Source organism: Oreochromis niloticus, linkage group LG10 (genome assembly GCF_001858045.2).
Source record: "Oreochromis niloticus isolate F11D_XX linkage group LG10, O_niloticus_UMD_NMBU, whole genome shotgun sequence".
Taxonomy (NCBI): Eukaryota; Metazoa; Chordata; class Actinopteri; order Cichliformes; family Cichlidae; genus Oreochromis; species Oreochromis niloticus.
The window spans coordinates 13,136,175-13,163,433 of record NC_031975.2 but is presented as its reverse complement, the minus strand read 5'-3'; the positions used below and the strand labels follow the sequence as shown (position 1 = coordinate 13,163,433).

At 39.1% G+C, this 27,259-nt stretch overlaps 1 protein-coding gene and 1 long non-coding RNA gene across 4 annotated transcripts in view; one reads left to right on the top strand and one right to left on the bottom strand.

The window, feature by feature from the left end:
• Positions 1-26,616, top strand: part of ppp3ca (protein phosphatase 3, catalytic subunit, alpha isozyme) — a 32,508-nt gene extending 5,892 nt beyond the window's left edge. For 2 of the 3 annotated variants that reach the window (XM_005472140.4, XM_003446829.5), the window contains exons 2-14: positions 1,229-1,429; positions 6,280-6,404; positions 6,502-6,613; positions 7,088-7,233; positions 7,324-7,463; positions 16,426-16,503; positions 16,634-16,728; positions 18,735-18,860; positions 18,975-19,052; positions 20,108-20,192; positions 20,354-20,451; positions 22,526-22,576; positions 24,158-26,616. In XM_005472140.4, the coding sequence (XP_005472197.1) occupies positions 1,261-1,429; positions 6,280-6,404; positions 6,502-6,613; positions 7,088-7,233; positions 7,324-7,463; positions 16,426-16,503; positions 16,634-16,728; positions 18,735-18,860; positions 18,975-19,052; positions 20,108-20,192; positions 20,354-20,451; positions 22,526-22,576; positions 24,158-24,336 (1,482 nt within the window). In that variant the 5' untranslated portion in view covers positions 1,229-1,260 and the 3' untranslated portion in view covers positions 24,337-26,616. The remainder of the gene's footprint in view (positions 1-1,228; positions 1,430-6,279; positions 6,405-6,501; positions 6,614-7,087; positions 7,234-7,323; positions 7,464-16,425; positions 16,504-16,633; positions 16,729-18,734; positions 18,861-18,974; positions 19,053-20,107; positions 20,193-20,353; positions 20,452-22,525; positions 22,577-24,157) is intronic. The other variant, XM_019363808.2, reaches the window with a different exon arrangement.
• LOC112848042 (uncharacterized) lies at positions 62-6,273 on the bottom strand. The gene is made up of 2 exons (XR_003221922.1): positions 1,456-6,273; positions 62-1,383 (listed from the first exon to the last, which is right to left on the bottom strand). It is a non-coding gene; the product is annotated as an uncharacterized LOC112848042 (long non-coding RNA).
• Positions 26,617-27,259: the final 643 nt, after the last annotated feature.

Sequence of the window (27,259 nt, the reverse complement as noted above, 5' to 3'; positions counted from 1 at the left end):
ATTGTTGCTGAGTTTTTCACCACAAGACAAGTGCTACTTAGTTCCAGTACATTCAGGAGATGCAGACATTTCGACAGCCTGTGGATAAACAGGTAGGGTGTTTAAAGGTACTTTGCGAGCACTGTCCACATACCCCACAGGCTCACTTCACTTCCTCTCCGTGCTGACTGTGCTGAGTTTGTACTTGCTGGTAAAGTGTCAAAGTACACATTGCCGTCACAGATACACGCTGCACACTGTGAAAAATTGGAGTCCCATTAAAAACACTCGCTGGGGCTTGCCTCATTATACCACGAGCGGCGGCTTTAAGATTCCTCTAGTCAAGCATTCATTATTGAAGAGCATGTTGATCATGTTCAGTTTAAGCCTGAGATTTGAGACTCTTCCTTTGTCTTTTTTTCATTTGGCACTGCTGAGTGGCTCTGTTTGCTATGCTCTGCACAAATCTGGCAGGCTTACCTTTACTAGTACGTGTACTACGGCTGACTGCTTATGTTGTGCGCACCTGTTTGCGTGTGTGTTTGTGTCTAGCTTTTCAAATGAATTCTGCCACTGGACCTCATGTGATTTTTGTTAAGCTAGATGAGGCGTAGATTAACGTAAATACACAGGTCCTGATAGCTTGCAGTTAGAGTACACAGAGCTCGGCACCAGATCTAATAAATAACCTTCGCTGCCACTGAAGTAATGATCTGTGGTTGGATTTCACAGTTTCACAGGCTGTCTGTTGGTAGGTGACTGATGCATTTTAATGGCCAAAGGCTTTAGCGATCCAGGGAGAGTGTTGGATGAGTAGATGGCTTAGATATTTTATCTGGCACTCAGAAAATACAAGTAACCACATAAAGGATAGTTTGTCAGTATGCTAAGATAGATAGATAGAGAAGTCCTTGCATTTTCATGGGAGATTCTTTCAGTTTTAAGGAAAACTGTGCTCTTAAGAATGGTCTTCATGCCAAAGTGCACACACCATCAACAAAGATGAAATGAAGCAGCTGTGCAGTATTGCTTGCAGGCGAAACATGGTTGGGGTTTTCTCTTTTATGATTGCTGCATGAGCTCCTTGATAAAATGTTGTCAGTATCATTCCCGAGTGCTGTTTACTATAATAATGCAGCACAGTGGCAACAAAACAGTCGGGAATTGTGTCGATTTCTTTAAGAGTCGCCATAGTGACCGTGATGTCCCTGTGCTTAAATGTCGCTGCGTTCCTGTGCTCTGTCCTCAGCTGTCCCCTTCCCCTTGAGCCACCGCCTTACGATGAAGGAAGTATTTGACTGTGAAGGGAAACCTCGCGTGGATCTCCTGAAGGCCCATCTCACCAAGGAAGGTCGTGTGGAGGAGGCCGTGGCGCTCCGAATCATCAATGAGGGAGCAGCTATCCTGCGTCAGGAGAAAACTATATTAGACATCGAGGCACCGGTCACAGGTATGAAACCTTTCACAGACACTTACCTGAGACTTAAAGTCAAACTGCAGCATGGCGAGCCTGGAACTTGAAACGACTGAGTGTTCAGATTAAAGATGTAGATCTGTTTGGATGCAGATCAGGAAAAGAAACAGGTGTTTTTAATGTTGGCTCATTTCTGCTGAGTGTTGCAGTAAACCACGACAATGAGGCAGCCTGCGCAATAGCCAGGAGCAAGCTCACTTGACTAGAGCACAGTCATTGCTAATTTAGTTTACTTTAGTTTGATGCCAAGCTAAAATGTTTGCTCAGATATAATATGACATGGGGCTGGCATTTGAGCGTGCATATGAAATATTCTAGTTTTAATATCCTTTATATTAGGAAGTTAGAGGATCTGCTCTGTCTTGATTTTATTGGACAGCTGATATTCGAGAAGAACCGGAAGCAAGTGTAGATAAATAGAATTGAATATGTCTTTTTAACTTTCATCATCGCAGTTCATCCATCATTTAGTGATTGACAAAAGTTTTACATTTTTAATTAATTCAGAAAATATTTAAAGAAAGCAGTCAGAAGTAATAAAGCAAAACCAGGGGATATAATGTCTTGTTGTTTTATTTTTTCCATTTCTCTGGCTATTTTTGATCTGGACTACATTTGCCAGGGAAACTGTTCAAATAAAGCGTATAAAAATGAGTCCTGTTTAAGTTAAAACGGTCTTGACTCTGTATAGTAGTATCATATTATTATGTATTACAAAAAACTTTAAGCTTTTTTTAATTAAAAGTCGTATACAAGTAACTGTCAGTGAGACAAAAATGCAGCTCCTAACTTTAATTTCCTAAACATCAGCAGCTCTGTGACAGTAAACTTGAGCTAGCTTAACCAAGTACGTTTACCGTGTTACATGCTAACATTTGCTAGTTAGCATAAAAGACAGCTGATGCTATTACCCTTATTTGTCAGGTAAGTTAAGACATTTTAATAAATTGTAAGGGGGATCGTAGATCAAATTTCTGCTCCTTTATGATCAGTATTTTTTAAAGAGAACAGAGAGCACAAGTGATTTTTAAAAATAGATAAAGGAGAATTCGTGTGAATACAGCAGGAAGCTGTCACTACCAGGCAGAATCATCATTATCTTGTTAAATAAGTTCATGTAAAGTAGTTCAGCGGTATCTCAGAAGCACTGTGTCTCTGCGCAAATTTCTGGTCTGTTAGGAAGATGTTAATCCCATAATGTTTCCTTCTTTGTCTACATTCTGCCACGCAGCCAGTTAATCGTGTTGGAAAACACTAGTTTGAAATATATAAAAATATATAAGTCAAAGCTTCAAACCTATATTTACTTTAGATGTAAGTAGAGAGTATAAAAGTTAAAACAAATGCTGAGTTTCTAAAAGCCTGAAGTATCTCTCATGTATAAACAGATAAAATCGTTTTTCTGCTGAACACCCTGCAGTGTGTCCTAGTTATGCTCTAAAATATTAACATGCCTCAGCCCGACACAAAAGTATCCTGTGTACTCAACCGTGGCTTCCCATCAAGAAAATTTAATTAAGAGACTTAGTTTTATTTCTTTTGCATCATCTATTTAGCCAATTTTATCTTACTAAAGTTGTGAATATAAATGCATTTCAAATTAAAACTCAATATTGTTTCTTGTACTAGTGAAATGTCAGACTCTGTTGTAGCCGGTTGTGTTTCAGCTAAATTTAACATGATTCTGTCGCCAATATGATAAAGGGGTTATTTGGGGCTCTCACTGGTCTACTGCTTACCACACATACCGTATAATTACAACACCCACCACTTCAGCTTTCAACCTTTGTTGCAAGTAATTTCTCTAACTTTCCCTATTTTCCATCTGTCGCTTTCTTACTTCTTAGTTTAAAAAAACAAACACTGTTTTTCGAAAAAGCCATTTATAGGGTTAACAGAAAATGGTCCAAAGAAAAGAAAGAGTTGTCTGAGTGAAAATGCATTGTTGATGCTAGAGGTCAAAGGAGAATGGCCGTACTGCTTTGAGTTGATAGGAAGCATAGTCCAACCTATATAGGATTTTTAACACTGACTCACATGTTTGGTTATTTAAAAAAAATCTAATATATTGGTCATTCTTTTTTTTCCCAGGCATACAAGACACAAACACATTTCCCTAACATTTGTTATGTACGGTCATTTGTTAGTTCGTACTGAGCTAATGTGACAGTGCAGTTTCAAGAGAATCTTGTCACAGAGTACTCGTTTAGGCGCTGGCTGATTCGGCTCACATCAGCTGGTTGTTGTGTTTGTGGCGTTCAAAGCTCTGGAAGCATAGCATGAACGTTCACAGCATTGTTAAAAGGTGTTTCTCTCATCTTTTTCTTCCTTTTTAAATTTCTCCTTTACCGACCTTTATAAATACAGAGACAGATATGTTGACAAATAGCTCAATTTGCCCAGAATAGCAGCAATATTGGGGTCTAATAGGAAGCTAACTCAAAAAACCACTCATGACAACCAAGATTTGCAGAATCAGGTGAGCTACAGCATCAGAAAACCACTCCTGTCAGCTAAGAACAGGAAACTGAGGCTAACATTCACACTGGCACACAAAATTTGGACAGAGAAGACTGAAAAGACTGGCTGGATTGATGAGTCTCAGTTTTCTATATTCAGATGGTAGGGCATGCATACGTCCTACCTTCTGTCAGACTCATCTAATAGTCTAAGTGATTACTTTGGGCCCCTTAGTAACAGCTGAACATCGTTTAAACATAGCAACTTAGCTGAGTTTTGATGCTGAACGTGTTCATGTCCATTTGTGAGCACGGTGTGCCCATCCTCTGGCTGCTCCCAGCAGGATAACTCAACATGTCACAAAGCTTATATCGCCTAAAACTGGTTTCTTGAAAATGACAGTAAGTTCACTGTACTCAAATGGCCTCCACAGTCACATGATCTCAGCCCAATAGCACCTTTGGGATGTGGTGGAACAGGAGATTGACATTATGGACATGCAGCTGACAAATCTGCAGCAACTGTGTGATGTTATCGTGTCGATATGGACCAAAATCTCCTAGGAATGTGTCCAGCACCTTGTTGAATCGATATCTATGGTATAATTGAGGCAGTTCTGAAGGCAAAACAGGGCCCAACCTGGTACTAGCAGGGCAGGGTGTACCTAATAAAGTGGTTGGTGAGTGTATATTGAACATAAATGTGAATGCACATGTAATTATGCATTTACCTAGCTTCCTATCAGCTTAATGTCATCAAAGATGACAAATGCACTTCAGGAGAAGGCCTCAGCTCAACCTGCATCAGCAAAATGGAGGCTTTATGTACTAAGTATGAAATATGTATGACAAACTAAGTATTATGTCTGCACATTTGTTTATATCTGTGTGAGCGCGAGCAGTGTTTGAATGTCTCTGCAGCCGATTATGCATGTGAATCCTTCCTTGCACGCATGTTTTACGGGTGTTTGTGCATGAGCTTGCATGTATGTGCGCATGTGTGCTTTTGATTGCTTTAGTCACACAAGAAGTCTCCCACTCACATTGCTCTAAGCTTTGAGTGGGCGAAGGCCACTGTGGAGCTGATAGGGGAGACGGAAAAGCGAGAGGAGATGGAGGGTGAGTAGGAGAGAAGGAGACAGAGAAAGATGATAATGAAAAATTGAAGGCAGCGAGGAAATGAGATGTAGGTTTGCACTCCAGTGCCACAGTGTTCACTACGGAAAAGTGTATATCTCCCCGGGGGCTCGAGATTTTTCTAACTCTGGGAGGCGTGAGCGTCTCATTTCTCAGAAGCAGAGGACAGAAGCCTTTCAGCTAGAGACCTTAGAAATATCTCAATACAGCGACACCTAAAGAGGGGAGAATTTCTAACATGGCATCCATCAGATCCAGATGCACACGCAAGAATATTATTCTCATAACATGCCGCTCTGCTGACAGGCCGTGCTTTCTCTATATGTGAGCACTAAAGAGTTAAAAGAATGAAGAACACTTCCAGTGACAATGTGAATAATTAAGTGCTTCGAGTTCTCCATGGAAGGAGAGAAGAAAAGTGCACATAGTAGATGGAGTAATGCAGAGAGCTGATAAAGAAATGTGTAAATGCCCATTTGGTGAAACCATATTTTTCACCTTGCACAGAATACGCTCAGATCTTTATGCTTATGGCATAAGTAGTTATTTTTATTTATGCCTTTGTTTATAGTTACATTACATCCATATTTCACTGTACGCAATACTGCATTATTAACAAGAGCCCGTTCTACGGCTACATTCTTAACTGTTGCAAAAGGTATTACACAACACAACAAACGCGAGACATTTTTATCAGATGCAAATAATCAATAGAGTTGCGATACAAACAGCAGCATCTCCATGCAGCTGCACAGCCTGGCTGTCTATTTATGCAGCTAACCTGGACGCAGAAAATGAAGACACACACCTCTGGTACAAAGTGTACTATTCTGTAACGCCATGAGCTCCTGTCACAGTGGTCTCTGCTGTCTGTCTCTCATCTTCTGTTCTTCAAACCTTCGAAAACAATAAATATCAAGCCTGGAAATGCAGGCGATACATATAGAAACTCACACTTCATCACTGTCGTGTGACAAGACAACAGTGATGAAGTCAGAAGTATCGGTCGAATCTTGAATGTTTTGTTTCGTGACAGCACTGCAATGGCTGCAAATGGTTTTACAGGCTACAGTAGGTATGACCGAAATGATAATGTACTGCATTTTTTTTATCCTAGCAGATGGGAAAAAGATGCGTGCACATGTTGGCAAAGAAGAGAAAAGGATTTTCAGTGGGGGGGGTTTTTTCTTTTCGGTTTCATAACATCTGCCTTTTTGGGGTGTTTTTCAGTCTGTGGAGACATCCATGGGCAATTCTTTGATCTTATGAAGCTGTTTGAAGTGGGAGGATCACCAGCTACAACACGGTACCTGTTCCTTGGTGACTATGTTGACCGTGGCTACTTCAGTATTGAGGTAAATCCAAAAGAATATTATTAAGAACGTCACACAGGAATCCAAATAGGAAAAAAAAAACATCACAAGTAACATTTTCTTGTGCTTGTTTCAACAGTGTGTTTTATACCTTTGGTCGCTGAAAATCCTCTATCCAAAGACACTATTTTTACTTCGTGGAAATCATGAATGTAGACATTTGACAGAGTATTTCACCTTCAAACAAGAATGTGAGTACCTCTCAGTTCTTCTTTCTCTGTCTTACTACGGTCCTGTGTAGCCTGGAGCTAATGTTAATGCTATATCAAGGTATATAAGGGAATGGAATTCACCTCACCCCAAACTGGTCATGGCAGATGGTTTCTTCCTGTTGAAAGGGAGTTTTTCTTTCCACTATTGCCAAGTGCTCGCTCATTGTTGGAGGTTTGTCAGTATTGCTGTAAGGCTTTTACCTTACAATATAAAGCACCTTGAGGTGACTGTTGTTGTGATTAGGTGCTATATAAATAAAATTGAATTGGAATTGCCTGTGAGAAGCCGAAAATGAAGAGCTACAAATGCAACAAGTTAAACAAATTAAAACTGAAAGAACTAAAAGCATGCCTACCAGCCAAAGTTAAACCCAAATAATTACCACTTGCTAACATTTCAGTGTTCAAAAGGTGACTCATTGAACCAAATCATTACTTTTTGTGTTGTGCCAGGTAAAATCAAGTACTCTGAGCAGGTGTATGACTCGTGTATGGACGCGTTTGACTGCCTTCCCCTGGCTGCGCTCATGAACCAACAGTTTCTGTGTGTTCACGGCGGACTCTCACCTGAAATACACACCTTAGATGACATTAAAAAGGTAACAGTCCGGTCACGCCTCACCACTACCATATCGCACTCTGCTTTCTTTGTGTGTGCCTGACATCAATTTCTGAATCCGTGTGTAAAGTTGGATCGGTTCAAGGAGCCACCGGCTTTTGGGCCCATGTGTGACCTGCTGTGGTCCGACCCTCTCGAAGACTTTGGCAATGAGAAAACCCAGGAATATTTCAGCCACAACACAGTGCGGGGCTGCTCTTACTTCTACAGGTGAGCTTTTTCTTTTGCTACCTGCAGCAACTTCAGATCATGTTTCATAGTGGAGGGAACTTTATTCCTCGCTTGCTGCAATCGTTTTTTGAGATATTTTATTTTATTCTAGGTCTCAGCGAAGCAGCATAATCTTAAAACAGAGAGCGCTTCAGCTTTATGGCCTTCTTAATGACGTTATGTAAGATTTGCCAGCAGCCTGCTGGTTTGAATAATGTTTAATACAATTTAATACATGTTCATTACTTGCACCCAAGACCATTTAATACAGTTAAGGTTGAAGCTGAAAAAGTTGTAGTAAAATGGTCATAAATGCCATAGAAAAATATTTAAGTCATATAAATATGTAGGAGAATATGTAGTTGTAATTATAGTCACATCTACTTGTGTCTTAATGTGGGGACAGATATAATGATAAGTCTCTTAGCACATCCGTATTTTTGTCTGTCCTGATTGTGGCTGCACCAAATGTATCACTTTCTATCTCTTTTACATATTTTACACTCCTTAAATCTTAGTTTTGGCTTGTACAACCGCAATTCCAAAATTGTGACTCTCATCTCGAAAGTTGGGACAGGGGCAACAAAAAGGCTGGAAAAGTAAGTTTTACTAAAAAGAAAGAGGTGGAGGAAGATTTAGAGGATCTTAGTGAGGCAAAGTTTCTCAGATATAAAGATGGAAAGAGGCCCAATCTATACAAAATTGTGTCTACAAATTGTGGAACAACTTTATGTCAATATTTGTCAATGTGAAATTGTGAATACTTTGGATAACTCATCTTCTACAGTACATAATATCATACAAAAGGAGAAATCTCTGTGCACAAGGCTGAAACTGGGTGTCTGTGATATTTGGGCCCTCAAGTGGCACTGTGTTAAAAAACAGGAGTGACCGTCATGCATGAGCTCAGCATGAGTTCATGGTGCTATCCACAAATGCAGGTTAAAGCTCCATCATGCAAAGAAGGATCCATATGTGAACTTGATCCAGAAGCGCAGTCTTCACTGAGCCTATGTTCATTTAAAATTGAATGAGACAAAGTGGAAAACTGCCCTTTGGTCAGATTAATCAAAATGTTGAATTTTTTCATCTGGACTAAAGAGGAGAGGAACACTATTACACTGGAAAAACAGTGTTAATGCTGAAAGGTATATACAGCAACATATGCCGCCATCCAGACAATGTCTTTTTCAAGAAAGACTGTGGATATTTGAGCCACATACTGCAACTATTACAACAGCATGGCTTCATATTAGAAGAATCCAGGTGCTGATCTGGTCTGCCTGCAGTCCAGACCTTTCACCAACTGAAAACATTTGAACCTTCGCAAAACAAAGAATACACCAAAGAATCTGAGGGAAGGACTGTTGAGCAACTAAAACCTTTATCAGACAAGAATGAGAATACACTCTTCCCCAAAATGCAGCAGCTCAGTTCCCAGATATTTGCTTACTGTTAAAGAGGGGAGGGTGTCCTAAACAGTACTAAAAATGCCCCTGCCCCATCTTTGTTTTTTGAGATATGCTGCTGCTGCCATCAAATTCAAAATGACACATTTTTTTCTTAAAATGTTGCATTTCCTCTGCTTAAGCATTTGATGTTTTCTGTGTTGTATTGTGAATAAAATGTGGGTCTATGAGACTATTTTTTATACAGCATCCCAAGATTTTTGAAACTGGGGTCACAGATTGTTCTTAGAAGAACAGGATATATCTATATTGCTCTAGATTGGTTATCTGCTGCCAGCATCTCCCTATTTGGAGAAATCTCTTAACCGCTTACAGAGTCGTGATCACAGTTGAGGTTTAGCAAAATTAGATAATAAAAAATACATCCTTGGTATGTTGAACATGACTCCCGGTCTCTAATTGTACTTAAGTTTTAAAGGAAAGACTGCAGCTCACACCGTGAAGCTGTCTACAATAAATCCAGGCTGATATAAATAGGGCAAGCTTAAAAAAAAAGAAAGATAGAAGCACATGTGCTTTGATCTTGAAGTAGGTGGCTATTCATCAATTGTGTGTATGTCACACTCTTTCTACTTGGAGTACAGTTAAGAGATGGAAGAAGATGGGAGGACAGGAATGACATGCTTTTAAAGTTAACACCCTTAGTTATCAGTGTTGATGATCTCATTTAATCTTTCGAGGATAATGTTGGGTGAAATTTGACTGTTGCACAGAACCCATGCAAATGAGCTCTTAATAGCAAAAATAGATGTTAGGATTATAAACTATTAATAGATATCAAACATTTTTTTTTTTATACCTGAGCACAAATCAAATACGGACACAGCTAACATGAACACAGATAGATTCAGACAGATAAGCATATCCCTGACCCTTACGGTGTCTATCAGTGAAGGAGTCCCCATGTCCTGAGGTTAACGTGGTGATAAAGGGGTGGTAAATATGTCAAATAAAAGCTGAGGCAGAAAAGATGCCCTGGTAACGTATCAAGACGATAGGAAGTCAGAGGAAGAGTGAGCGCTGTCCTAATGTTGTTGTGAGATGGAAGAAAGCTGTGGAAGTAGGTGGTGGTGAGGAGAAGAGATTAGGTGGCAGTTATGGTGAGAGTTTTCTTAATGAAGGTTCAGAACAGCACAGAGCCATGCGTGGGAGCTGCAGATCTGCTCAAATCACAGAAAGTCATGAAGACTTGCTCCTCCACCAAAGAGTAAATGGCATTCTGGACAGAGTGTGTAGGATAATTGTAGTTCCCATTATAACCCATCTTTAATTTAATTCCTGTGTATTTTCAGGCACCGACACTAATATCTAAGAAAGTGTCCTTTTTGTTCAGTTGTAACAGTTTTAAAGAAGTGTTATCTACTTCTGAGGCCTAACTTAAAACCGTTCTGACAGTTTTGTGTATATGAGTGTGTTAGAGTCCAATTTGCATAGCATTTACAACATTCCCAAAGCATTTTCATTTTTATTTTTTATTTTTGTTTGAGCTTCAAGAACACTGATTTGTGTTTCGGAGATCACCTTGCTGCAGGAGCAGAGGTTTTCAGATTTTTGTATTAATGTTTCCCCGCAGGATAAAACCAACTCCAATTAAACATATGAGATCTCTTTGCAGCAATAAGATAAACTTGTTTACTGTGGTTGAATTCTCTTATAAAGCAAGTTTCAAATGTCTGAAGGTGTTGATTATATTACAAAACTGAGGTGAACTTCAATATATTATTCTTTGGAAAATGGATAGCAGTTGCAGGTGCTTGAGAATAGTGAAGATGAACAAACAGAAGCCAATAAAGTGTTTTAACTTCTCCTTTCACTCCTGTTAAATGGTCACTGATAGCTGTTCACCAGGAGATGGGAGCTCAGTGAGGATTATTCTGTGGATGTGTGGAGGCTGCTGCTATAATAGTCATCTATCTCCCCGTGGCTTAGTTCCTGCCTTCACTCTCAAACGTACCTCTCCATCATTATGACTCTCGCTAAGCATACAGGATGCATGCTACACAGAGAACCTCATTCTGTATTATTGACAAATGACAAAAAATGTAATAGAAATCGAGCAGGTTAAGAAAAGTAGTGTATCGAAGATGCAGTCGGGTACAGATGAGGACAGAATTATTAGCCCCTCTATGAAAATGTCATATTTTCTAAAAGTATTTCCCAAGTGCTGTTAAACTGAGAAAGAAATTTTATGTCACAGCTTTTTCACATTTTTTACATTATGTTACTTACATACACAAAATTATAAAAAAAAAACCAAAAAACTGCCAGGGTTCAAAATTATTATCTCTCCTGATGCTAACAGTTAATTAGATTTGATGGTCATCTGGTATGGACCTTGGTCTTCAGTTCATGCCCGTTCAATGGGATTCAAATCAGGGCTTGAATCACCCCGTCATTTACGTCGACTTTGGTCTTCTGAACAAAGAGCAACATTTGTTTTGGGGCATTGTCATGTTGGGAGACAAAGCGATAACCCAGAGCCAGTTTTGTTGCTGACTGATTGATGTTTTCTTTCAAAAAATTCACGTCCTCCTTTTTTCGAGATCCCTTCTACTTTGTATTCTAGACACATTAAAGCATTCCCACAGCATAATACACCCACCACCGTGCTTCACTGTGGAGCCGGTCTTCTTTTGACCTCTCCCTTCTTTCTCTAAGCATAAGCAGTGTTTTGGCCTGCTCTCTCTGAATTCCTTGATGATGTTTCTCACAAGGTATCTGTGATACCATCTCCTGCTTTGTGAGCATCGACAATTCTTTTTCTCAAGTAAAAACTGATTTCTTTTGTTTTTGGCACGATGCTTTCTCAAGTGACAGCTCAAACATTTACAAGTTTTTATACTCTGTATAAATTGGAAGATAACCCCTCAGTTTTATTTCACAAGCTTTTGAGCATCACAAAGTTAAAGCACATCATTACACAGCAGTGGTTTGTGCAGTTACTCAATAAAAAGGTCAGTTTTTTCAGGGGGGCTAATAAGATTAACTCTGGGGGTTTTTTTTTCCTGAAATCATTCTGTTATTCTTTGCAAATAGAAATAATGCATGCTTTCTAAAGAAAATTAATAAGAAAAAAACAAGAAAAATATCTTTCTCTGTTTAAAATAGGCAGCACGGTGGCATGGTGGTTAGCACTGTTGCCGCACAGCAAGAAGGTCCTGAGTTCAATTCCACCATCAGGCTGGGATCTTTCTGTGTGAAGTTTGCGTGTTCTCCCCGTGTTTGCGTGGGTTCCCTCCGGGTATTCCAGCTTCCTCCCACCGTCCAAAGACATGCGGTTTGTGGGGATAGGTTAATTGATTAATCCAAATTGCCCATAGGTGTGAATGTCCAGGGTGTACCTCGCCTTTCGCCCTATGACAGCTGGGATAGGCTCCAGCGCCCCCTGCGACCCTGAAAAGGATACGCGGAATGGATGGATTTAAAAAATACTTAAAACTTTAGACAAAATCTTTCAGTTTCATGGGGGATCAAATCATTTTGCACATATAATTATTAGACTTCCCCAATGTGTGTTCCATGAACGCAGTTAGCAATTAAATTGTTTTTTTCCCATAGTTTGGAACAGCATGCCTGCCTTTGGCTCTTCTGTGATACAGTTATCACATACAGGGAAATTTGCTTCTTTTTTTTCTTCTGTTGTTTTTGTTGTTGTTGCAGTCGGATCCTTTTTTGTTCCTCAAGTGACCTTTGATGAATTGCAGTTCTTGGCACTTGTACATTGACTTTATTTTTCAGCCTTGGAGGAAATGCATAAGTGCAGGCTTATCTTGTTCAGTAATGTGATGTAGTAATGCTGCATATGATTTAAGGTTCTGCATTAAATCTGCTGTCTCATACAGTATAGGCACTACATCACATCGTATGTTTGTTTACCTTGGCCTTTTATTCTTGTCAGTCTTATTATTATGATATCAAAGCACTAACTAAACATTTCTCATGCGCCAAGGTGCAATCAGAAAAGTGTGAGTCAGCTAAGCGATTATGGATATGTTTATATGATTTCATAGCTTTTATAGTGGGGGGAAATGAGATTAATGACCACCAGCCTGGCAGATGGATTTTCTAAGGTGAAAGGAAAAAAAACTCTTTCACACTCACAACACGCCACTTCCATCTCTCTCTCGGTCTCTTTCGCTCATACTCACTTGTCAGATTCCTCGCGCTCTCTCACTCACAGGCTCACCGACACATTATTGTGTGTTTTCACAAAGGCAAGAAAAAGAATGTGAGCTGCGGGCAAGCATTGTGTGGGTATTCTTTTCCCTTGCAGTAATCAATAGATAGAGCGGACAAAAGAAAAGGAAAAAAACGTACATCAGTGCATGAGGAGTTCTTTATTTTTATCTTGTTACACGACATGGAAAGAAAACAAAACAGAAAAATGCTGTTTGCAGCTGTAACAGGCTTAATCTTCAGTATGTGTGATGCAAAACTGCAGAAATGCATTGTGGATGTGTTTTTTAATAGAATCTGTTATATAACATTTTTTGAGAACAGCGTTTTGCAGATCGGTAACGGTGCAGCAATAAGGGAAAGGGTTTCAACACGTTCAAGCTAATCCTGTGGTTTGTATATTGGCCACTAAAGGAGGGTTGCCCGTGCGACCTACTTACATATGGTGGATGGCATAGTTTCGCCAGGTGCTTAGGGCACAGCAGTCTCCTTGTTGTTTCTTCCGGCACAAACCTTTGAGCGCTTAAATATTTTAAACACTTCTGAAAGTTTGATGGGTCCAAGGATGGCAGAGACTTAAGGGAAGTGCAGGAGGAGAGGATCGTTGCTGTTGTAGAGATTCGGAGAAAGATGAACGCGCTGAAGCGATTATGTTTACATTTTTTGAATCATTTCAATCAAGCTTTTCAAAGCAGCTACTTTTCTGACGATTATCAGTGTAAAGTGAAGATATTTCTATTTTAGACAAAACTAGCTAACTAGTTATATATCAAAGCATAGTGGAGAGATTAACTAACAATATAGATATAACAGTACAACATGGATGTAGCCAACGTCACATTAAATGAAGTCCCATTTTAAGTCCCGGAGATGAGCGTTTTCGCTCTCTCTGTGTTCTGAAACTGGATGTGATGAGCGAGAGCTTGATCTTATTGGCTAATGACTTGTTGATCACAAGTTGTTAGCCAATAAACACACCCGTTCGGACATTTAGAGTAAGGAGATTTTATAAAATGGACTTCATGTTTTATTCAACAGGCCCCAAAATGAGTGACTGAGACCATAAAATCACCAGCAAAGTTTTTTCATTAAGGTCGAAATCTGTTTAGACTTCTATTGAGGTTTCATACCATGACTTTATGTGCACATTGTTTGAGATTTGTTCACCAGATTAGATGCAGTACAACCACTGGTTGCTAGGGAAACATTCCCCAATTGATTTGCAGTAGTTCCCGGAGGTTGTTGGCTCTCAATGGGTGAAATCAGTTGCAAAGAAGGCGGTGAACCAAAAACCTCCCAGCAGATTGCCATGGTTGCCTGCATGTTTGTCTGCAAACACTTTATCTATCAGCCGAGCAATAATAAAACTTGAAAAAGTGCAAGGCAATGTGGAAGTGGAGAAGGATAACATTCAAAGTAAAATTTGTGCTTCAGAGCTTGTGAATGTTTTAAAAAGCACAGCTTTTACTTTAAAGGCAAATAGTTTCCATTTAATGTTACACTTATTCAAGTTTTAATACAGCTCAGCTCGTAGTTTTACTGCTGTTTGTAGACATGCCTTATTCAATTGAGCCTACATTGTCGCCATGGTTGTCATGTTCAAAATGGCCAACAAGTTAGTGGTCACATGTCTACAAAACCTCAATAGGTCAGGATGTCGTTTTCAACTACACCCCTCATCCCCTAGTAGTTGTTTAAAAGAACTGCATTTGGTGAACATTCGTGTATGAAAAGCTGAACCCACCAACATCTGGGGTCCATATATTGGAGCTGTTTTGTAATGTTAGGCCCTTCGGTATCTACAGCTGTTGTCTGTGATAGGTCAGTGGAAGAACATCAGGGTAAGAGAGAGTGAATGCCAATCAATTAAACTGGAAACAGCCTAGTTTGCGATGTGTGCGAGGTGTGTAGCTGGAACTGAGGGACTAAAATATATCATTCTTGTAACTTCTTGAAAGCAGCAGCTGAAATAAAGAGATCACAAAGGACTTTAAAAAAAACTTTTTAGAGAAGTGACAGATTGAGGTGATGTTGAATCGAGGACAGTAATTGTTGCATTTAAAAGGGCTAATTAAACTGTTCTCTAAAATCCCCTTTTCTTTTTTCTTTTTTTCTTTTTTTTTTTTAAATCTACAAGACTCAGTTTGAAGAGATAATGTGATTTTTGAATGACAACCTTTCGGGTGTTACAAATCTCAGGTGATAGCTGCTAAATGTACCCTACTGTGGTTGGTAGCTGAAGGTGATCCACTTCTCATTATTTCTCCCTCCTGTGTTAGGGAGGTCTGATGCACTGCTCCATGATTCATGGCTATGAAACTCTGGCCTGAAGTGTAACACTGGAAGTCGTGTGTTAGCATTGTTAGTCTCCATGGGACAAATCCTTGTCCATCTGGCTAGAAAAAAATACATAAACAAATAAGGAATACCACTATTGCATACAGCCACATTTTAATTAGTTTTTTGGAAATGAACGTGTCATAAGCAGAACTAGAGAGGTTGTGTGACAGTAAAATCAAGGACTGGATCAAGTAGGTTCCATTTGAGATTATACTCATTTAACATGTTTTTTGTTGTTGTTTTTATAGCTGTAGCTGAAACACATACACTAATAGGCTGAACATTATGAGCACTCCTGCCTAATATGCTGTCGGTCTTTTTTGTGCTCTGGCCTGCTTTACAAGACCTCTGAGGACACCTTACCCAGCACCAAAGTGTTTGAAGCAGATCCTTTAAGTCCATTTATAGTTTTTCCCTCACCAACACTGCCTGGGAGACCCCACATTTGTTATCATTTCTGAGATGTTTGGAGTAATGGCAGAGTGAAAATATCAACTCTAGTTGACAGAAACACCTCAAACACTTCCAGTTCAATAAGGTGAGATGATTATAAGGAATTGAACTCTGATATACAGAATAGTGCACACAAAGATACGGAGGTGAAGCAGCCCTTTTTTGCGAAGCACTACATAGACAAACAAAGCAGCCACAGTCTCAGCTGCACGTTTCCTGTCAGGACGGGGCTGAGAGGCAGGAAGGTCTGACTGCCCCTTACTGGTTTTTATATATTTATTTGATCACACCAGGTAGATATCAGATGCTTTTTCACACACTTGCATCACCCGTGCAAAATTCTTAGAAATCTGAGAGTGACAGACCTGGTGAGTGAAACCAGAAATGAATTAGTAAGTCGCACCTTAAATAAAGTTATACCAAGTCACTCCCATTCTCTGTTGCTAGCACCACTCTGTTATTTTTACCTGGTGTTAAAGTTTTGTTGCCGCCTCTTAACACAGTTTTCATTGACTATCTTTCAGTTATCCAGCTGTATGTGAGTTCCTACAGAGCAATAACTTATTATCCATAATCCGAGCGCACGAAGCACAGGATGCTGGGTATGTAATCGCTACAAAAAGCACGGAAAGACACACCTATGCGCACAAACAAAAATAAATGAATGTTTACCTATTTAAGAGCAATGCTCTGCTTTTCTTCTGTCTTCACCTCCACGTAATGGCCTTGAAGCTACCGGATGTACCGTAAAAGTCAGACGACTGGATTCCCATCCCTCATTACCATCTTCTCAGCGCCAAACTACCTGGATGTTTACAATAACAAAGGTCAGAATATCCCTTCATCTGCTTCTGCCCCATTTTTCATCATCATGTGCAGTTCTGTTGGGAGTTTTTTCCCTGTGTGCGATATTGTGTTGCTTTCTTGCTGCTGTTTTTATTCAGAATGACAAATATGGGTCCGAATTATATTACGTTATGTAGAATGAACATGTTCGTTTATTAAATGTTGCAACAGAGAATAGTAAAGTATAGTGCTGCTGGAAAGGAGAGAGATTCCTCCAGTGGAACACCTGCTACCCCGGCATTTTAGCTGAATCTAGATTGCAACTAACTGATGAAAAATAACAACAGATTTGTAGATCATCAAAAGCACATTTTGGCAAACCTTAAAAAGTGGCCCTACATCTGATTAAAAAGATTGCCAATGGGCTCCTCAGACTTACGTATTAAAATGTTTTTAACAATACAAACTGCAGTGCACGAGTTAGTGCAACCGCATGTAGCTGTGTGCAGGCATAAGAATGCATCAGGGAGGCCCCGTTTGTTTGTGTTCTCAGATCTGTGTCTTGGTTGCCATAGGCTATGTTAGATGGGGAACGTGGGAGGGACTGTCGGCATTGCTGACTATCTCCATGTGGCTTTATTCCTCCTGATATAACAATGTCAGCAGTCCCCTGCCTCTACTAGGCCATCTAGTGGCTGACTTTCTTTTATTTTTCTGCCCTCTCTTTAACATCACTGAGTATAAACATGTTATGGTTCCTCTGAGGACACGTCAGAATGAATCTCAAACTGAAGCTTAATAATTCTGGAGAAGGATATTAACACAACAAAAGTATGTAAATTTATCTCCAATAGGCTTATTTAAATCAAATAATACTCAAGATTAAAACTATTCTATGACTGCTTGAGTTGTGGTAAAGATGTGTTACAGTTATTATCATTAAATGATTTTAATCACAACTGTGATATGCTGTAGTTGCTATGCATCAACGGAGATGCAGAGAAATAAAGTTACTACCCTGTCCAGCAGAGCTGCTCCGACTCCATTGTTTACAGTATTGTCAGGGCTGTGAGCAACACATGTAGCAGAGTGTATCACAGCTGAACAGACAGAGGCAGAGTGCCAAGCAGTGTCTTAACTCTAACTCGCTTGTATGTAGCTGGAAAGTTAACAAATGATTACCTCACTCAGTAGAGTTTTAATATACCATATGTTAAATATTGGCCTTCTACTCGCTACATCATGCTTTCACTGGGCAGCAGTGGCACTACTGAATCTGAAATCTGGATAAGCTTGCTATTCTAATCTAGAAATCCTTATCCTCACATACAAGATTATAAATAATCAGGCCCTTTCATACCTTAAAGACCCCGTAGCACTACCCTATCCTAATATAGCACTTTCCCCCTTTGCCTTCTGGCTTACTTGTGATACTAGGATAGTTAAAAGTAGAATGAGAGGCAAAGCCTTTAACTTCTAGTCTCCTCTTCAGTGGAACCAGCTCCCAGTTTGGATTCAGGATGACATATGCACTCTCTAATTTTCCGATTAGGCTTAAAACTTTCCTTTTAGATCAAGCTTACAGTTAGGGTGGACCAGGTGACCCTGAACCGTCCCTTAGTAATGCTGCTGTAGGTTCAGACTGCTGCAGGACTTCCTATGATACACTAAGCATTTCATATCTACTCACCTCTTCTCACATTTATATACCACTGCAGCATGCCATTAAATCACTGCATGCTCACAGAGGTTCATCTGATTTTTGGGGTTTTCTCTCTACCTTGCACTCCTTGAGCTCCTTGAGGCGACCATTTATGTGATTTGATGCTATATAAATAAACTTCAATGGAATTTTATCAAATTATTCGTTAGACATTTTAATGAACTCTAATCTCTTTTATATGAATACTTCATATCTGCTCTATGGATCTATGTAAAAGGAATTTTATGTTGCCTTCATCAGGTCTATAACTACATATTAATGCCATAAAATGTTATGAGACTTTATGGAAAGTTTTCCTCTTCTGTGTCTCGCCTGCCCCAACAGCTGCCGTACTGAAATATGAAAATAATGTCATGAACATCCGACAGTTCAACTGCTCACCCCATCCCTACTGGCTGCCCAACTTCATGGATGTCTTCACCTGGTCTCTGCCGTTTGTTGGAGAAAAAGGTATTTGTATTTGTCTGGGTTTATTTGGTTTTTTTGGAACAACTTGGTCGGTTTTCTCCACGGCTCGTTGCTCAGTGACTTTACCTTTGTTGCACTCTCTATTTTTTATCCTAGTCACAGAAATGCTGGTGAATGTGCTGAGCATTTGCTCTGATGATGAACTCATGAATGATGAAGATGAGATTTTTGATGGTAAGATGTTTTGTAAATAAACATGCCATTTTTCATTTTTTAGTATTTATTATTGTTCATTTAAACTTTTCATACACTAAACTACAGATGTGTGAAATATTGAAGGAAAGGCTAACATATTGTATCTCATTGTGGTAATATTAACATTGATTGATGAACACAGTAATCACAGGTTTGTGGACAAAAACAGCCACACAGAGACGCTTTAGAGGAGGTAGTGTATGTCTGATTTCAAACATACTTGCTTGTCCTCACGTGGTTTGTATTGAGCTAATGCAGTTCGCTTGGAGTTTCCTCTGTGTGAAAAGAAACAAAAACGCAGGTTAAAGGCTACAAGTTTACAAACTCTTCGACTGATTTAAACCACAGTAAACGAATTCCTGGTGTGAAAATGCCCTAACACGTCAATCTTGAATCTCCAGAAAAGGGTTCAAGATGTGGAGACTGTTAAGGCCATTGCAGTTTTACACTATTTTTAAACTTGTCAATACGATGAAGGTGATGACTCTGAGCAGCTGCGTATTGATTTACAGCAACCCTTCTCTAGAAGGCGACAAGTGGACCCAAACCATGCCAGCAAAATGCACCTTCACAGCATAATAAACCCCCTCGTTGTAGGGGTCGAGGATTGAGGCCTTTCTTTGATTTGTCGCCCTTTTGTAAATCTCCCAGTGAAATGTGGACAGTGGCGGTCAATGCTGGCCTTTAGTGACATTTTATGCAGCCCACGACTCTAGAAAGAAATGAATTTACTGGACATTTCATTCCTTTACAGCTCATCATCAAAAGCTATTAGCCAGCAAAAAAACCCATCACATGTACTCAAATGGTTCGAGCATATTTATATGAACGCTCGCTAAAAAATGTGCATTTTTTTCTGTTTTGAAAACTTGAAAGAGCTCGCTGTAAAGCATGACAGTGACCTAGAACCTATTATAATATCAGTTCACAGATAATTAACAGAACATTCTTTGTGTCTAAAGGCTTCAAACAAGTTTTTCATGCACTGTAAAGCTTTATGAGACCAAAGCCCTTAATGACATGTTCCTTTGCAGCCAACGCAGCTGCACAACGCAAGGAGGTGATCAGAAACAAGATCCGCGCTATCGGGAAGATGGCCAAAATGTTCTCTGTTCTCAGGTACATTATTTACACGTGTATGGAGGTATGATTTTCCCCCCCCAAAAAAATTTTCAATCTAGAGTGCACTCTGTATGTATATCTACTGTTAGTGGGGACATCGAGTAAAATCGTTCAGCTGCATTTTCTAATCTGTTTGCTGGCCTCTGTCTGTCCTGCAGAGAGGAGAGTGAAAATGTGTTGACGCTTAAGGGCCTGACGCCCACTGGCATGCTGCCAAGCGGGGTTCTTTCTGGAGGCAGACAGACACTGCAGAGTGGTGAGTACGAGGCCGGGCCTAAGCCTGTTCGCCATCATTCTCTTCATGACCGACATCAATCCCCTCCATGACTCTTATCTCTCAAACTGTCTCTCTTCTGTCTTTTTTTCTTCTCTACCTTAAATTAAGTTAGCTTTGTTTTAGCCTCTGACTGATGTTCTTAACAGAAGAGCCTAAGTTAACGTAAAGGTCCAGTCTTCCAGTTTTTTTAATAGTTTCACATGATGACAGTCGTACAAATACGCAAGACAACTGCATCAGTGCTCAGAACAAGTTGTCTTGAATTCAAAGTTCAGACCTAACATTTAAGCTGCTGTGCTTTTTTGAGACTTATTTATAGGTGGCAGTAAAACTAATTCACAGCAGCACACCACTTTTATTTTATTTATGTGTTTATTTTGTTCAGAACTGATGTGATGCAAATAAAGTTTATAGACAGGGGTGCAGATAAGTGCAGGTGCACATGCGCTGTCAAAATAAAAGACGCACACCAGATAAGAAGTCGCAGCGTGCGTTTGCGTACATATGAAAGGCACTGTTTTTGTCCGCTAGAGTGGGATTTTCACAGCATATTCTGCTCCATATCTCTGTGCGTTCATCATTTGTTTGAAGCCAGCTCACCTCCTGCAACCACTTCTCCGAGAATACGCCTTCTTTTGCGGTTCGGACTCCTTCTGACATTTTTTTGGAGGTTGGGGAACACCAAAGTAATTGCTTAAAGGAGCTTGCTTCTTCGACATCTTTAAGAGTGTTTATAGACATTGCTTATTTCCAAAACAATGTCCCTCTTTGGGCTTTTATGCCCATGAAGCACTGTAAAGATTTACAGCGTGCAATTAAATTAAATGGCAATACAGTACTAGAAAAATATAGTGTAAGACAGATAAATAATTTAAATATATGGATACGTAAATTCCAAAAATATAAATAATTATGAAATTATAGTATAATTAGTCCTAGAAATGCAATTACTTTCCTTCCTTTAAATGTAGCCTATTTATGCAAGATAATTCATAATTTTATTGGGGGGGTTATATTGGTTGGGTCAGATTATTGAGGGGGGGGGGTCATAACCCCCCTGGAAATTACGCCCCTGGTAGAAATACACTTTGGGGCCAGACTGTTTATACATTTAACAATTAATTTAAGAAAACAGACATGAAACTCTCAAAACTAAGTATTATAATTTTTTAGAAATATGACAATGATGCCACCTAACAGGCTTTTTATCCATTATTTTGAAAGTTTGGTTTTATAAAGGTGATGTTTGAGCTCAGATTGTCATATGGCACAGCCAAGCTGTTACAGCAAAGGTATTAGTTCCAGAAACAAAACAACATGCAAATCTATGTGAAGCCTAATGTCTCACTTTTTGAAGTCACTCCTAAACTAACTACTGGCACAGTCTTTGAATTTTTTTTATTTCACAGTGTATGATTACAAATGACCCTACTGGTCTTTTTTTTTCTGTATAAGATGAAAAAGATTTAAACTTTAAAATTCAGTTTTTTAAATCAGGAAAAACAAAGGAATTGAATATAGTGCTAAGCAACTACAAGTTATTTCTGTCATTGTATCTAATATATAGATAGATAGATAGATAGATAGATAGATAGATAGAGAGAGAGAGAGATATATATATATATATATATATATATATATATATATATATATATATATATATATATATATATATATATATATATATATATATATATATATATATATATATATATATATATTATATATATATATATATATATATATATATATATATATATATATATATATATATATATATATATTATTTTTCTTTCTCAGCCTACTACTTCTGCCATCTTATTGTCCCTCACAGTTTCTTTCTTCATGCCTCTGTCTTAATTATTTTTCATACAATTTTTCTAACCCCAGATTGACAGTATTTCTCTCAGTACTAATGCATGGCGCTCCTCTGAGTTTGGCTGCATTGCCAATATCTCATCCGGCCTAACACGAGCTGCCTTTTTCGCTGGGGCTGCATTTTACATTTGCATGGCTTAATCAGGAGTAACCCGATCCCCTCCTCCCCCCTCAGCCACCATTGAAGCCATTGAAGCCACCGAGACGCATGATGAGGACGGAGAAGGTAAACCCCCACCCATCTCCCACCCCTTTCAGTATATCATCAGGTTCTCCTGGAGTAGGAGCCACCTGCCACTAACACGTTCATGTGCACAACAGCCCACAAAATAATTCCTCCACTCTTATAACTCTTTAATATGGTATGGCTGGCACTTTACTTTGCAGAGATTAGATTAAACAGAAAAACCAACTAGATGATTGGATTTAAACTTTTAGAAGAGATGGAACTTTATAAAGGACCGTGAGCTGGATTTTAACACAGTTGTGTGTAATGTAGACTCTTTTATCACAGGGAAATACTGGCAGTGTTTGCTGGGTGGGGGGCTGGTGTGGTATCATGTTCTTGTAACTCTTGAGTCAGTGCGCTAAGGTTGGAGGGAACTGTTTCACACCTAATGCAGTATTCCTGTGGACAGATGAAAAGACGTTGATCCATGAGAAGTATATATCTAGAGGTTCAGCATCCACAGTGGCTGCAGCATACATTTGCATTTAGTAATTAGAAAGTGGGCAAGAAAGGGAAAAACACTACTTAAAAGAAAGGAATTGCTTTTTAAGGTATATAAGGGATATATATTCATGATAAATTAAAACACTGCAAAGTCAAGTGCTGCTAAGAGATGCATGACTAAAGCCCATTATTTTGGGTTTGGCTTGTAAATGGCCTCCATCTGGTACTAAAAAGTGTTGCATGCAGAAAAACAAGAAACGGACCAGCGCATCAACATGAAATATGCATCCCTGTGTCTGAGTTCCTGAGGTAATCTTAACTCATGAACGAAGAGTAAGAGATTTACAGCTTTGTTTATTCGACACATTATTTGTGCACTTTCAACAAAACTAAAGTAGCAGGATGACTGCCAAGGGACATTGTAGCAAGTGTTTAGAAATGGTGTTCATTTTATTGAGAAAAAAGGGCAAGATTACGAACCATTGACTGATGTCACTTTCTCTACCATGCAGTTTATGACTGGATTATTAAAAAAAAGAGGTATATCACAGCTTGAAGTAACAAACATGCAGACTTGTAGACTTTGTAGACATTTTTTTTAATCCTCTAGGTCTGTAGGCCTTGAGACTGGGTGGAAACTGCCTGACAACGATAGCAACCAAAGCAATTGCGAGATGGTTTTTGGTGCAGAAACCATCTTTGTGACTGATTTCATCTAGTGGCACCCACTCACCAATCATGATTTTCCCTAGTAACCAGAGGTTGTCAGGGGGTTGCTGACCAGTCTCTAGGCCTGTGTGACTGAGGTCTAAGGAACATCAGTTGAGGGAAGGGCAGTTTGACTACAAGAAAGCGGCTGTCACTATTGTTAGTCGCAGAGATGAGTGATTAGCTTATATAAACAGCATGTGACCATGTGCACTTTAATAAAAAAGAGTATACTAATCCATTAATGAAATAAGCTCACTGATTCCTAATAGGACTCACGTACTGAATTTACACATCTTCATTAGTTATAATCCCTGGGAAATCACAACAGCATTTCATGTCTTGGGAGGGTACGCATCATATTAAGAACACTCTGGAATTGCGGAGTTACGTGAAGATCCTGATCCCTTTATTTGTGTTTTTCAGCTATCCGTGGGTTCTCCCCCCAGCACAAGATCACCAGCTTTGAGGAGGCTAAGGGCTTGGACCGCATCAATGAGCGTATGCCTCCTCGCAAAGATGGGGTGAACCATGTGGGTCACTCCATCGGAAAGATGAATATGTCAGAGGCAAACGGCACAGAAGATAACAGCAACATCCAGTGATGTGCTGTCTGAGCCTCAGAACTGCCGGTGGCTACGCAGCAAGAACTTTGCTAAATCCTGAATTCAGGCCTCTGAACATAAAATAAAACAGGCCCTCAGATAGAAAATGAAATCTGCAGCAAATCTAAAATGGCAAAAAGGTCATTTCTTTCATGACACTATGTCATTGCACGGTTGGGGGAGGGGGGAGTTGGGTTCACGGCAAAGGGCAGGCATAAGGAGAGATGAGCAGGCTTCAGCTCGACTGAAAAAAAGTCAAGTGATTGAAAGTTGTGTCTGCCTGTTGTTCCCTTTCTCAATTCAATTACAGACTGAATTGTTGGGGGTTGTTTTGTTTTGAGCGCTGACACGTGTCTGCTCCTTCATCACAGGGCCTGACAGCAGACATAATTGCAGTATCCATGCCTCACAAATCCTTTTAACTGTTTTATAAGGTGTTTATTATGAATCACTCACAAATTCACTTGATGAGGAAAACGATCTTGTTTACCTACATGTTTTGCTAGTATTAGGTCACACCACTTCATCAGAAAGAAAGAAAGAAAGAAAAAAGCAAAATGCGTACCTCTTCAAACCTGCAGTGCAATCTTACTGTTGAACTTTAATTTATTGATTTACCTTGTGGTAAGAAGCTGTTATCCTGCATGGGGAAGAGGACAGGGTGCTTTGGCCTGGCCACCAAAGATCAAACTCCACTTTGCGTACGTCTCCGTAATCTCCAGCACTGCTCTTTTCCTCACCTTCCTCGCTGTCAGCCGTCTCCTAGCAAGACATAACTTGGAGGAGATGTGGGAAGAAAAGGGAGGGGGATGAAAAGAGCATTGTGAAATTTTTATTCCACCTCTTACTGTAGATATCCCAGTATCAAAAATTACATACAGTCCGAAAATGTCACACTACCCCAGAAGTTCAGAAAGTGCAACATTTGTAGGTGAATCTCAGAGGGTTTTATTTTATGTGCTTATATCAGAGTTATTTACTTCATCTTCACTGTCTGTTTACACATTTCACATGAGAGAAGGGCAAAAAATTATACAGTTACTTTTTGGGACATTTTACACCTGAGCATCCTCTGCTGCAGGATGCTTAGTGTCACGGGTATTTCATCTCTTCTTCATCGCTATGACTGCCAACATTGTGGAATTAACACTAATTTCTGGACCTCAGAAGAAAGGTTTTTAAATTGTGGGACATACCCTGCTATCAGACACCACCCGACATTTCTCACCTCCTTATTGCTAAAGATAAAATAGTTGGTGCAGTTAAATATGAAACCAGTGCCCTTTGAGTTTGCAAATTCAGTGAGATTTCATGCCACACACTGAACTGTATACGATGAAGAAATTCTGCAAATGTGCTGTTGAAAGCTTCTCTAAAAGCCACACCATTGTGTCACTTAAAACAAGCAGACTTGGAGCTAAACTGAAACATATTGACATGATTAGCTTGGATGACGAATCCTGACCAGAATTTAGTTAACGGATATTAAATTGTTGGACATTAAATATATGAATCTGTTAATCCTTATTTTTGAATCGTTTTTTCTAATTTAAGTAGAGTAGGGAAGCAGGCTGAGAAAATCTTTAATGTGATCTCAATGAAATGGATTCCCATGGCCAACAATAAGTAAGTAAGTAAGTAAATAAGTTTAAGCAGAAACACTTCGAAATCACGCCCAACACCATTTCTACAAATTCCTATCATACATCAATATTTTTTCTACTTTATATTCCATCTTTCTATTTAATGATAAAGGTATGTGAATTAAGGATGAACAAAAAGTGATTTTTACACACAGCATCTATGGTATGGAACGCATCAATGCATGCAGTTAAGTTCCTAATTGTTATGTGAGATTATAATTGTGATCGTTGTGTTTCAAATAGTAAACTTGAATTTATTTATTTTGAAATTCTATTGTTAGTTTTATTTGTCTTGTTTTATACATTTTATAAATAGGCTTCCTTTAGTTGATTTGGTCCATTTTTTTTTCATTCTGTTATTAATTACCACTGCTTTTAATTTTATATTAGTTTTATTGTATGCAGAGATGCCCTTCTAAGGTGTTACGCATTGTGTTTTAAATTTTTTCTGTTGTACTGATGTACAGAACATGTTCAGTAGTGTGAATGAATATAATCTCAGTGAAAAGCAACTTTCAGGCTGCCAAAGCATGATAGCATGGTTTTCAGATGTAAATGAACTGGACACAAAGAAAATCATGTGTCGCACTTACATTTAACAGGAAACATTGTACTCTGGTTATATTTACTGCAGATATTATTATTGTTACAATTTAGCTTATGGTTACTTTCCTTCCTCTGTTTCTGGGTCTTGTATGGTCTACATGCATATTTCAACAAACAAATATAATGGATTTTATCTTGCAGCATTTTTTTATTATTATCTATCAAAATATGTTTTGGCATTTGACCTCCTAATTAATACACACATTGTAAGCATGCCCTATGGGACAAATCACATTTTTTTACTCTTGAATAAAATATGCATGAACAAAATGTGTGATGTCATTTTTTTTTTTACATCTTACCCATGGAAGTACATTTTAACCTGTCAAATCTTTTAAAAGTTTCATTAGGTATATCTGGAAGATACAATTCACGCAGACTCCCCAAAAGTGGACAACAGAAGAGTGGAAAAATGCTGCGTAGTCAGATGAATCTCAATTTCTGCTGCAAAATGCAGATGGTAGGGTCAGAATTTTGGCATGATCATGAAAACAAGGCTCAGTCCTGCTGGTGTATGCAGTGTTGTGGGGGATATTTTCTTTGCACACACTGGGCCCCTAAATATCAACTGAGCATCATTTATACACTAGCCTACCTGAGAATTGTTACTGACCATGTCCATACCTTGATAACCATAATGTATTCACATCATAGATGTGCAGCTGACAAATCAG